At 44.5% G+C, this 12,939-nt stretch overlaps 1 protein-coding gene across 1 annotated transcript in view; it reads right to left on the bottom strand.

The window, feature by feature from the left end:
- LOC121047041 overlaps nucleotides 1-12,939 on the bottom strand; it is a 135,414-nt gene that overhangs the window by 93,847 nt on the left and 28,628 nt on the right. The window contains exons 3-6 of the mRNA XM_042293976.1: nucleotides 11,498-11,669; nucleotides 8,433-8,514; nucleotides 6,019-6,212; nucleotides 1,079-1,165 (exon numbers count right to left, since the gene is read on the bottom strand). Of these exons, the coding sequence (XP_042149910.1) occupies nucleotides 1,079-1,165; nucleotides 6,019-6,212; nucleotides 8,433-8,514; nucleotides 11,498-11,669 (535 nt within the window). The remainder of the gene's footprint in view (nucleotides 1-1,078; nucleotides 1,166-6,018; nucleotides 6,213-8,432; nucleotides 8,515-11,497; nucleotides 11,670-12,939) is intronic.

Raw genomic sequence — 12,939 nt, 5'->3', positions numbered from 1 at the left:
TTAGTGTAGCTTGACAATGGGCGAAAGCTGAAACCAGTGTAAGCCAATCATAGCGTCACCATGAAGCGCGTGACAACGGACTACAGTTCCTCTTCTCCTGTGTAGAGGTATCATTGGGTTCGCTTTACTGCACACAATGCTCAAGCGATCCATAACTTCCGCCCTTTGGCTAGTTATGCTGAAATTCAGTACCGACTGGGTACCTTCAAGGCGAAGTTTTATTAACACGCTCAGCCATTCCACTCTTACAGTAAATCTATGGAGAACGAGGATCAGCGTGGCACGTGAAGGGACGGCACCGCAAAACACACCAGGGGGAACAGAAAAAGGAGGGGCGAAGTTGAAGGATCGTGGAGAGTGGGGCTCGTGACAAGGCGGTCGGGACAGAGATCGAGAAAGCAGCAGGAGGCAGAGGAGAGCAACATCCATGACAGTGACATAATTTGGACCAGGATCGCCGACAGCATCTGCCTACCAGCTTAGAGCCAAACGTCCAAACGCGTGAGTACCATTCAACCTATTATGATGATAGCGCTTCCCGTGTGACTCCCTCGAGGCGAATTAAACTCGGCCTGATCAGGCGCTAATGACGGGCGACCCGCAAATTTATCCAATCAATTTAACTTCAAAATTTATAAAAAAAATTGCATTTGATCTATAATAATCTTGTCTTGCATGTCTTGGTTCTCGTCGTGTGCGTGGAATAGTTGCAATCACGGCATTGCAAAGCCTATTTTGGATGCCAAACGTCAAACATAGCACATTTTGTACCAATGCAAACCTGATGGAGGAGTGTGTTTCTTTGTCCGAAATGTTAGCTGTCCTGCTTTTCTTAACTTAACAGTTTACGACCTCAAAATTGCAATGCGTCAAAATATTCTGAAAATACATACGTATTTATGCCATTAGTATCCGATAGTTCATTTTGTTAGATACATATGATTACATCTGTAGGGTCACCAAGGACTATCACGCGTGCTGCTCATCTTAAAGAGCTTGTCCTAAATACCTGAGCAGGTATTTAGGACAAGCTGTCAACAGCTCGAAACAACAATTACAAAGCTTTTAATTTACTTACCGCTTCAATTCGGAGCACGTTCTCGACCGCAAAAAGTTCGGCGTGCTGTTGCGACATGGATTGCCCACCGCGTCCCCTTCTTTTCAACTAGAAAACAGACATTTGAACATATGGCTCAGTTAAATCCGCTATTTTGCGTTCGGACGCAAGTCACCAAAAGCAGGTGTACTGCTGCTGTGTCGGCTTGGAAAAGCGGACCGTGTTTTCAAACCTTGAAAATAAATTCGCATTACCGATAGCTCAAATTCTACCCGACTGTATCACCGGCAGTTGAGATAAGATGTATAAATGTTTTGTTGTGTTCAAAAACTGAGGGCTATAGGGTTTACCAGTTACATAAGTTTCCAATATTAAACCAAAGGGAAGTTGAGTCTGCATACAAAGGGAAATTAAAAGCGTTTGCTTTAAAAAAGCACACACCATTTTCTTAATAACATTTAAAGCGAATAAATAATGCGATTTCTGTATTTAATTGTCCTGTCTTCTAAAAATTTAATTTTTAATCGAACAGTTGGAAGGGCAATAGTGTAAAGCTTCTCTCTTTAGCGCTGCTTACCTTATTGTCAACGGTGCGCCAGATCTTTTAGTTTTCTCGGCTGACATTCTGTAGGATAATTATTTTGCCTCTATTTTCAATTCAACTAGAATAAACGCGAAGACCTGTAGAAGATTGAGGGTAGGCTCAACGGAATTGCAACGTACACGAGAATTGTTTTTTTTTTGTTTTTTTTTTATCGTAGAATTTATGCAGGCAGACTTGGATTGTACATAAAACATAACTGTAAAGGCGTTGTCACATCGAGGAAACAGTTGGATAAATATCTTCATCAACACAACAGAAACATGTTTTCGGTGTCACATTGAGGCAACTGTTTCTGTCTCCCGAAAACAACGTCCGGCGATTCGTTGCTTGACAGTCGGAGAACACCTTGTCACACCGCGCTGACTGCGCGGCCAACAGGGGGACGCTCACTCTTTTTAATTGTTTGCCTTCGTTCTTGTGCGGCGAGGTGTCGCTGGAAATTGGACTACTGAAAGTGGTACTGAGTGCAAAGGGCTAGAAATCACTGCGAGACATCTGCCAGTGACTGATTAGAAACCTCGGCAGGGGAAGTATTTTCTGTTCTTTATTTCATGTAAATATTCTTCATACGCGGACGAAGCAGGTAGCTCTAACCGGTGAGGAGAAGATCGCTGCTAAGTTTGCGATTTAGGCCACCATGTATAGTGGCCCTGTTCAGTTTTGTCTTTCGTACAATTCCTATATCTAGTATGAAATTGAGCCAGCACCGATTCTACCCCAAATTTTCTTTTGTAGCGTGATGTTTATCTGAATTAACAAGCGTTTAAAGGGACACTGACAGGGTATTTATGCTCGCCGAGGTTTTTAGTTGTACGTGACATATGAGAGCTCAACTACCCAGAACAGAATTTGCGGCTCGAAATTCGGTTTCTTTCTGCCCGAAAACCGCCGATCAAGAACTGGCCCGTTCGAGTCTCGCTCACTCTCTTTTCCGCGGTCACGGGCCGTTTTCTAAGGTATCGGTGCGACAACCAAATTTAATCAAAGTCGTGGGTCAGTGAAGGCACACACTCAGTATTAAAAATAGAAAAAAAAAATATGAAAACCATTTTTTGTGGCTTCTAAAAAGGTGCAAATACGTTGATTGAAAAAAAAAAAAAGTTACACAAACAACCGGAAGCATTCCGTGCGTTCGTCGTTTCGCGTATCGTGGGACTCGCGGGGACGGCGTGGGACCTCTATTTCAGAACTGTCATTCGCGGTATCGGCGAATTCTGTCTACCTTTAAAAGGGAAATTTGGGACCGATCAAAAGAATTGGTATTCATCCCGTACGACACGCCCGACCACCAAGCCGATTTGCACGAAGACGTCGCCGAGCCGTCGCTCCCTTCTCGTAGCTGAAGACATCGCTCGCGCAAACGTCAAGCACGACGTGTCTACTTCGAGTTGAATATGCACGCGTACGATTTCTTTACTAGGTGCGAATGTCGCCAATGCGTGGTGCTTCCCGACTTGACCCGGGAGTGCTTTTGCTAGAGGAATATCGGCATCAAACTTTCCAACTTACAGTTTACCGGCTGAATTATTTTATTACTAAGGAAAGAGATCCACCAGTAAAAAGTTGCTCCAGTAGCTCAGTGGGAAAGACGTCCGCTTCACACGCGGTAGGACCGGGTTCAATCCCGCGTGAAACCCTTTTTTATTTTTTTTTTCAAACATTTTCTAATGTTTACACATCTTTTTTTTTTTTTTACAATTATCATTGAAGAAACAAACGAAAAAATAACAAACAAATGTTGTGGACGAAACGTCGCTGAATTAAATGGTATGGGATTTCCTTTTTGACACCTGCGAACTCAATCACTCTCCAAAAAATGCAAGGAGCATATAAATCAGGTAGCGTCCGCTTTCCGAGGTGCACGTATATGTTCTACAGGAATTGCAGCCAGCCATAGGTCCCGATCCCGTTGATCTTTCGGAAACTCTGTCGCACAATGCCCCTTTTTTTTTTCGGACGCAGGACATGTGAGCCAGCTCTTCACGCAACATCTTGGGTGTATTATTTTCGGAGCCCGATCACGGAAATTCACCACGGGCACTCACTACTCATCTCCAACTCCTCAATGTACAAAACAACTCATCTTGGAGTACCGAACAACGATCGGAACAAACATAACTGCAAAAGAATCGCACGGCGAACAGTTCCCGTACGCCGAATGTCGTGTCGTCTGCTACAGAGAAAAAAAATATAAAAAAAAAACGCGCGGTCGGGTGTAGCCACGTGACTTCCGCCGCTAACCCTCTTCTCTCCACTTCTCCGATCTCCGTCGGGTTTTGGTTTCGGTTTAGGGCAGTTGCGTCTTTTGGCTTTATTAAAAAAAATACGCTACTCTGTTGCAAAATATTAAGTGGGTAGCCCTCCGACACCATAATGAAGCGCCTGGCAAAAAATGGAAAAAAAATTTTGGGGGGTGTCAGTGTCCCTTTAAAAACTGCGACACGAACGGAGTCGGCCTTCAGAATGATCAGTGGAATCAACCTTTTTTAATGGTGCATATGTCCACTTAAAGAAATGCAAAAAATACAAGGGCGAAGAAGTAAAAAGACAAAAGCGCACTTGCAACTGGTTTTTATTTGTGGAAACAATGATGTATATAGCTTCGAACTAACAGGAACTCTCTCCTACGTTCTGCTTAACCCCCGCAAAAAATAAAAAGAATACTCATTCCCCGATAAGGAAAGGGACTTGTCACTTATGCATTTTTCGCCCTTTGTCTGGATTTCAAAGGTCTCATGCAGTTCTCCAGAATCCCTATACGGGTATCTAGGCAGAACCTTTGCGTCGCCAAATGACGAGGCACATGGGCAACGACTGCAGTGTATGGCAAGATGTCCCGATGGACTGGCTTTCGTCACCGCGGCGTGTTCCCGTGCACCGATCATTGAAACACCTACCCGTTTGGCCGATATAAGACGAGCCGCATGACGCAGCGATTTCGTAGACAACACCCGTAGTCCACTCTATGTATTTTTTGCGGTACCTGGTATCACAGGGATCTTTCGCTACAATGGGATTGTTGATCCTACGGCACAGCCGCCCCAGCTTATTGGGTGCAGTGAACACTACAGGCACATCGTAACGCGAGGCAACTTTCTTAAGATTATGCGTGACTCTACGCATATACGAGATTAACAACGGCCTCGTCGTATTCCTGTCACGGAGCTGCCTCTGTAATCCTGAACAAAGAGTGATAAAGAAAACCCCCCAAAAATGTACATTTAAGATTTAAAATGACGTAGAACGGAAGCTCTCGGGGCGCTTCTGGATCTCGGAGGTGATGCTTCAACTACCCTGTTTGTTCAACTATACCACAGATAGCCCTACCCAACCCGACAAGAGCTTAAGCGTGTGTTTCCGAGGGGAATATCTATCAGAATTAAACTCTCAGTAGGAGTTTTAGATTATCTGAGGGAAGAAGAACGAGCGAAACATGATAAACAGTGATAATAAAATACACTGAATGCTTCAATACAAATCTCGTTCACATATTAACAACGCTTCTTTTTTCTCGTACATCGTTTCCACAGATGACTTATCACACAGATGACAGAAACACAGATGACTTATCCCGGGCAAGTACATTTCCGCGGAAACACAACCCTCATCTCTTCTCGGCACTGGTGGCGCCATCTCTGGAGGAGGTTAACTAACATGGCCGTCTTTCGACTTCGCCGGCAGCCGTCACCAAGCCACTGAAACTCTCACGTCATTACAGCCTACTTGGACCAGTCTCGAGAAGTAATCTGTTGCAAGTAATTGATTATTCTAATAAAATTACTTTTCAAGCTTCTTTTGTCACAGCAGCATTTCAGGTCTAAGAGAGTATTCTTTATATATAACTGAATTACAAGGTATTTCCAACGAATTACTTCATATACACTCGTTGCGAATGTGCCCATCCGAACACGAACCCGAGCTGGAAACTGAATTGAAACTGTTACTGTTTATCTAACAAAAAAAAAAAAAAAAAAAAAAAAACATATCTACTACTTTTGGCCCCATCTGACAGCGCGGTGGAAGTTACGTGGTTCTTGAACCAATCAGATATCTCTATTTCGCTGCGTGATTCCGGCTTCCCAGTCGTTACCCCCACGCAGAGAACGGTGTCAGGTTATGGAAGAGAGGCAGCTGATTGGTCCGGCGAACGCGTAGCATCTGCCGCACTCTCAGTTTATGGTATGGAGCCCCAACCGCAACGAAACCGCAATCTCATGTGAACTTTAGCTGGTTCATTGGTAAACGTTTGTCGTGGAGCACCGCAACAGCACTGCACCGGAAAGCTGCGGTGTCGTTCATCAAAATGTACGGCGAAAGCGTAGCTCCAGGGTAGTCGCAGTCAAAGAAAAAGGCTCACGAGTCTCCTGTGGAACCTGTAGCTGCCTTCGAGAGGATTGATTATCCTGGTGTTACGCATCACCCACGACTTATCAGCCACAACGAAGTAAATGTCGGCGGTGCTGATGTGTGCTGCCCTGTCTACGGTTTCTTGGACGAAGGTGACGGCATCATTCATTGTCTGGAATTCCACTTCCGACACTTTCAGAATTCCTGCAAAAGTAGACGCGCAAGAAAGCGCGTCCACCTGAGCTTCAGAACTAAAACAAAAGAAGAGTTGGGTCGTCCATTTAAAAGATGTCCCATTAGGGCTACCACCCATGAAAAGCATGGGATTGATAATTTGGCTGGCGGACGTTTTGTGCGTTCATTACACGGTGGTGCAATGCAGTAGCATTAGTTGCATTAGCACTACTCATTAAAACGCTTGCTGTGCTCAGCTGAAAAAAAAAACAAAAAAAACATTGCTTTGATAGTATATGTTACACGGTTCAAGAAAAGGAGTTGTCAAATTTTTATTGAATTAGTTGTCTTGAAAAAATATGACATATGATCTGGTTCTGCACGACTTTAAAGTGGATTTAAAGTAGAAACCTATCTATATGTATCTTTGAGATGCAGGTCTTTTTTCTTTATGTAAACGGCATAATCGATTCTGTTTTAGAGGAACTAAAAAGAAGAGCTCACACTTAATCTGAGTAAGTATGATTGGAATTGCAGCGCAAATTCACTGCGCTTTGCTATTATATACAGAATTGAAAAAAAAAATAGAATAACCTTTCGCTGGGCGAAATACTACATATTTAAATCACTGAAATTGTTGTTCAGTAAAACAAACAGCACTTAAACTTTCGTTGCTACACTGACGGAGAAAGCTATATTTCAAGATTTAAAATTCGAAGCGTTTTAGAAGGACACTAAACCTCTGAAAGCCACTTTTGAATTACCTGGATGAGAGAAGCATATGTCTAAAATTACCCTTCCCCCCCCCCCCCCCCCCTCCCCCGAACAAGAAATTAAACAAAACAACTGAGCTCAATATTAACGTCGGAAAACTCAATTGATGATTCCCGAAATATGCATTCATCTTAGAATATAGAATAATTATTGAGGATTGCTCCGAACCTAAAATTTATCTCGCTACATATACAGGGTGTTTTCTTTTTTTTTTTTTTGCAGATTTGTTTAAAAAAAAAAAGCCATGAAATCTAAACTTTTGCTTTTTGTGCGAGTGAGTTATACGCCCAGAGGGACATTATGTGGGTGGCTAATCTTTGCGATAAGTCTGCTAATGAACTAAAATTCCATAATTAACTTTTTAATTTGTAAGCGTAGACATATACTTCCAATTAAAAACTTGCTGAGCATCTCCAAAACCCCTAAATCAGTTATTTTCAGAGACACTTTCAGCGCGTGAGAAGCGCAGTAATGCACTAAAGTTACCACTCGTGGCGCAGGTACAAGGTTAGCGGTTTCGATAAGGCGCCCGCGCAATTTTTCCGTCTCTTATCTAGCAACAGCCTTGTACCTGCTCCACGAGTGGTAAATTCAGCGCGCTAAATGCGATCCTCACGCGAACAAAAGTCTTTCTAAAAATGACCGATGTAGGGGTTTTGCACGACGCTCAGCAAGTTTTTAATTGGCACCATATGTCTATTATAATTTCGCAAATTAAAAAGTTAATTAGTGAACTTTAATTAATTAGCTGACTCATAGCGAATATTAGCCACCCACATAATATCACCCTAGGCGTGCAACTCACTCGCACAAACCACATCAGTGTAGCTTTCGCAGTTTTTGTTTTAAACAAAACTGCAAGAATAAAAAAAAAACAGTATATTGGATATATATTGGTCAAAATCTTTTGCTGTCGGGGGATTCGCATTATGTGACAGGTGTGTGCCCTATTTAGCCACTAAAGTAATGTTTTTGGAAGGAGTACGGCATTCCGTTAAGTAAGAGCGGACCTGTACGGTACTTATTGCAAGTAAGCAAATTAGTTGTAACGAATTACTTTTTGGTGTAATGTTCTAATCATTTTAATACATTTATTTGGAAGTAACCACAACAGAAATCTTATTATTTTGCAGTTACTAAAATTAGTCAGAACTGACAAATTTGTTTTTTCTTTTTAAAGCGTTCTTCGTTTCTACAATTGTGTAGAAAAGTTGAGGGTGTGTAGTTCGGTAATTATAGTCAAATACTAAACCCGTTTTTAAGCCGACAGAAAAGTTTGTCGTTATGAAAATGTGAAGTAATCGGAGAAGCCATGATTACTTTTTCACATAAGGGCAACCTAATTCTGGTTCTCAAGTAATCTGATTAATTACTTTTTAACCAAGAGTAATGGTAATTGTTATCAATTTCTTTTTTCGAGTAACGTATACAAGACTGTGTGAGAGACGCCTTTCACAGGGCAGACGTGTTTCTTACCCATGGCCTTGAGCAGGTGTGGCAGGAGGGACACGTTGATAAATTGCGTGAGAACCATGTCGGATATGACATACAGAAAAGACTGCAAAGAGGAAACACAAAGTGTTAAAATTTTTCTCTCTAAAATTCCCAAATCTGAAGTAAAAAAGAAATCTAACACCCGCCTTGAACCTAAAAATCTGCGATAAATAAGAATGTGTTCGAAAGGCAGACCTAAAAAGTGCTGTAGCAGCTTTGCGATGACAACAATAATAACGTGGCTCACGAAACGATTCACGTTAACAGCACGCTCCACATAAACTCTCACTCATCGAGAGGCGCTAGCTGGAGACAGAGCATCGGCACCTTCCAACTCCTTCAACGGTCTAGCTCCCGGTCTGGCGACCATACCTTGGAATTTGTGTTTTCTTTTCTTTGTAAAGAAATGAAGGGTCAATTTTCTACTTCACTTGGTAACCCGAAGACCGACATCACAGAGGGCTTTATCGTCGAGCCATCATTCAACGCACATGCTGACCGGCAACCCTCAAGCCCGCTCGAACGTCCCCTTCCAGTCCCGGACTGGCATTAAAAAAAGTGAAAGCCGCTTACAACTCCCTGTAACGCCGAATTGGAGCGCAGCTCTTGAGGAGGAGGGAAGGGCGCTGGGGGGGGGGGGGGTTAGACTAACCAGGGGGGGTCACGTGACCTTGGGGGGTCACGTGACCCCCAATGCCGATGATGTCATCACTGACGTCACTGATAACGTCATTAGTGACGTCACTGATGACTTCACCAGTGATGATGACGATGACGATGCGAATGTCGGTGACGTCATCAGTGACGTCGCTGACGACGTCATCAGTGATGATGACGATGACGATGCGGATGCCGGTGACGACATCAGTGACGTACGTCACTGATGTCGTCATCAGTGATGATGACGATGACGATGCGGATGTCGGTAACGTCACCGGCATCCACATCGTCATCGTCATCATCACTGATGACGTCACCGGCATCCACATCGTCATCGTCATCATCACTGATGACGTCACCGGCATCCGCATCATCATCGTCATCATCACTGATGACGTCACCGGCATCCACATCGTCATCGTCATCATCACTGATGACGTCACCGGCATCCACATCGTCATCGTCACTGATGACGTCATCATCATTGATGTCATCATCACTGATGACGTCACCGGCATCCACATCGTCATCGTCATAATCACTGATGACGTCACCGGCATCCGCATCGTCATCGTCATCACTGATGATGACGATGTGGATGCCGGTGACGTCATCAGTGTCGATGACGTCATTGTCATCGGGGGGTCACGCGACATCGGCGGGGGTCACGTGACCTCGAGGAGGGGGTCACGTGACCTCAGGAGAGTCACGTGACCTCGAGGAGGGGGTCACGTGACCTCAGGGGAGTCACGTGACTTCGGGGGGTCACGTGACCTCGGGGGGGTCACGTGCCTCCCCACGAAGTCACGTGACCCCGGTGGGGGGCTCGCGCGGTGCATTATGGGATATTTCCCATGATGCACCGCGCGGTTACGCCGACGGCGACGGCGACGGCGACGCCGACGCCGCTCAAGCCGGAAACGGGCCCCTAAGAGCTGCGCTCTAAAAATGAAAGCCGTTTACAACACCCTGTAACGCCGAATTAGAGCGCAGCTCTTGAGGAGGAGGAGGGAAGGGTACTGAGGTTCACGGGTTTTCAGGGGGGGGGGGGAGATCAAGTGACCTCGAGGGGGGTGGTCACGTGACCTTGGTGGGGTCACATCCCCTCCCCAAGGTCACGTGGGGGTCACGTGACCTGGGGGTGTCACGTGACTACGGGGGTCGTGACCTCAGGGGGTCACGTGACCCCCAGAAAAAAATTTTCCGCTAGATTTAGCGGGGAAATTTTTTCCGCTAGATTTAGCGGGGAAATTTTTTCCGCTAAATTTAGCGGGGAAATTTTTTCCGCTAGATTTAGCGGAGAAATTTTTTCCGCTAAATTTTGCGGGGAAATGTTTTCCGCTAGATTTAGCGGGGAAATTTTTTCCGCTAAATTTAGCGGGGAAATTTTTTCCTCTAGATTTAGCGGGTAAATGTTTCCGCTAGATTTAGGGGGGAAATATTTTCCGCTAGATTTAGCGGGTAAATTTTTCCGCTAAATTTAGCGGAGAAATTTTTCCGCTAGATTTAGCGGGGGAATTTTTCCGCTAAATTTAGCGGAGAAATTTTTCCGCTAGATTTAGCGGGGAAGTTTTCCGCTAGATCTAGCGGGGAAATTTTTCCGCTAAATTTAGCGGGGAAATTTTTCCGCTAGATTTAGTGGGGAAATTTACCCATAATGCACCGCGCGGTTACGCCGACGGCGACGCCGACTGCGACGCCGACGCCGCTCAAGCCGGGAACGGGCGCCTAAGAGCTGCGCTCTAAAACGAGAAGCAGAACCATCCCAATAAAGGCGGCGCTATCTACACTCTAGGTCCGGCTTCCAACATTTTTGGCAAAGAACCCTCGAGCATGGTTCGCTCAGTTCGAAGCTCACCCAAGCAGCACGGAATTTGGCCAAGTATTGGCCGATGGCTGGCAATGGTCTTTTAGCCAATGGCGAAAGAATGGCCATTCATCGGCCAATGCTTGGCAGATGGCTGACGAACAGTGGCAATTGTCCAATGGCCAGAGAAAGGTCAGTCATCAACCAAAGGCTGGCCACTGTTTAGCCACTGGCCAAAGGACCATTTCCAGCCATTGGCCAAGGATTCTCCAAATCTGCGGTGCTCGGACAATTTCACCTGAAGAGAATAAACGCTCAGCTGCCCAGAATATTCATATTTGAGATAAAATTACTTTCCATTATTTTACTTTGTGCATTCCAGAATAATTGTCGGCCGGAAGAAGGTAACGGTAAGACTGGTGTTAATGTCAACGTAGCTGATTTAACCCTGTCGCAGAAACCTACGGTACGCATAGTATAAATTCAGCACTACGGTCTTGTTGTCTATGACGTGTGGGCGAGATCCCAATAAACCTTTTGACGTCGGCAGAGAAAAGTGTAGACTATGCGCGAACGTTACCTTGTTGATGGACTCTGTCTGTTTCGCCTCGTTGGCGAAATGGTAAAGCGATGCCAGAGAAATGGTGTAGCTTCCCTTGAGTCCCATCCAGATGAGCACCACGGCTTGCCTGGGCGTGATACGGTAGCCGAAGTGACTGACCAGGGGATACAGCATAACGACGGCCGCGCACCTGAAGACAAGCAAACGTATGTCCGAATAAAATAAGTCCTGGATCTCGACGATGTTGGCAGGAGCCGATATCCAATAGGTTAAATGGACTGGATGATAACATTTATTGTGAGTTTAGTATTATGACCCTTTCCTATCTGCCTTTTAAGTGAACACAGATTTGCATAAAGGTATTGACACGGAAATGATGTACCCCCCCCCCCCTCCCAAGTCCCCAAGTCACGTTATTTTTTGTGTTATTTTTTGTAGGAAGTGGGGACAAGAGTTTCTGTTAAGATGAAATGGTTGGATGTTCTTGTATTTATATCCTTTAGTAAACTTAGAATTTTTAACGCATGCTTGGTATATTAGTCCAACATTGACTAATATCTGATAGAAGTACGTCATTCTGAGAAAGCAGGTAACTAATAGAAGACATATATGTATGTATCTTTTATTTCAGACACAAAAAAGCGTCTGGGGGGCTGGGGCAAAAGAAGACGAGTTGTCTTCCGACGAGGCTCCAGCCCCTTTTTTACAGCCCTCGGAGGAGAAACAGGAACATAAGCAGAATAAATATACAACGATACAGCAATTTTCAAATTCACAACAGACACAATAACACGTAACTGTCAACTTCGTGCTAACTACAGATCATGAGTGATTTAGTATAGAGGGTGCTTTTTTTTAGCTGCACCAAATTTTCAAAAAAAGGAAACGTGAGATAGAGTAATTTAGGCCCTGGGAAAGTGTTAATGGCCATGGCGGCCACAAGAAAAAATGTGAAATTAGGTAATTAGTAAGCTAATTAACTAAAATGTTTTAACTAAGTTCTTAGCTTTTTACTTGAGGGCACATAATGTATTTAGAGAATTGAAGCTCGACATCAACATAGTCTAGCCCTGCCATCAAAGTTTGGTTAAAAAATTTGTAGTAGGTGTTACGAGGTCAACGAATGTCACTTTGGTACACGGCGTCAAACCTAAACTAAACGAGGAAGAGCGCCGGTAAAGTAATCGCTTCGCCCTTCCGGCCCCCGTGGATTGTCGTCACCGCAGCCAGCTTCGCCTAAGCAAGTGGAGCCGGCCGCGATAATAACAAATCGCATGCCCGAAAGGGCGGAGCGAAAACTTTACCGGCGCTCTTCCTCGATTAGTTTCGGTTTGACGCCGTGTACCAAAGTGAAATTTCTTGACCCCGTAGCATCTACTACAATTTTTTTAATCAAACTTTGATGGCAGGGCTAGACCATTTTGAGGTCGGGCTTCAATTCTCTAAATACATTATGTACT

The sequence above is a fragment of the Ixodes scapularis genome, unplaced genomic scaffold (genome assembly GCF_016920785.2).
Source record: "Ixodes scapularis isolate PalLabHiFi unplaced genomic scaffold, ASM1692078v2 PGA_scaffold0__279_contigs__length_252992795, whole genome shotgun sequence".
NCBI lineage: Eukaryota > Metazoa > Arthropoda > Arachnida > Ixodida > Ixodidae > Ixodes > Ixodes scapularis.
Note: the sequence above shows the minus strand (reverse complement) of the source record. Positions and strands in the feature narration are given on the sequence as shown.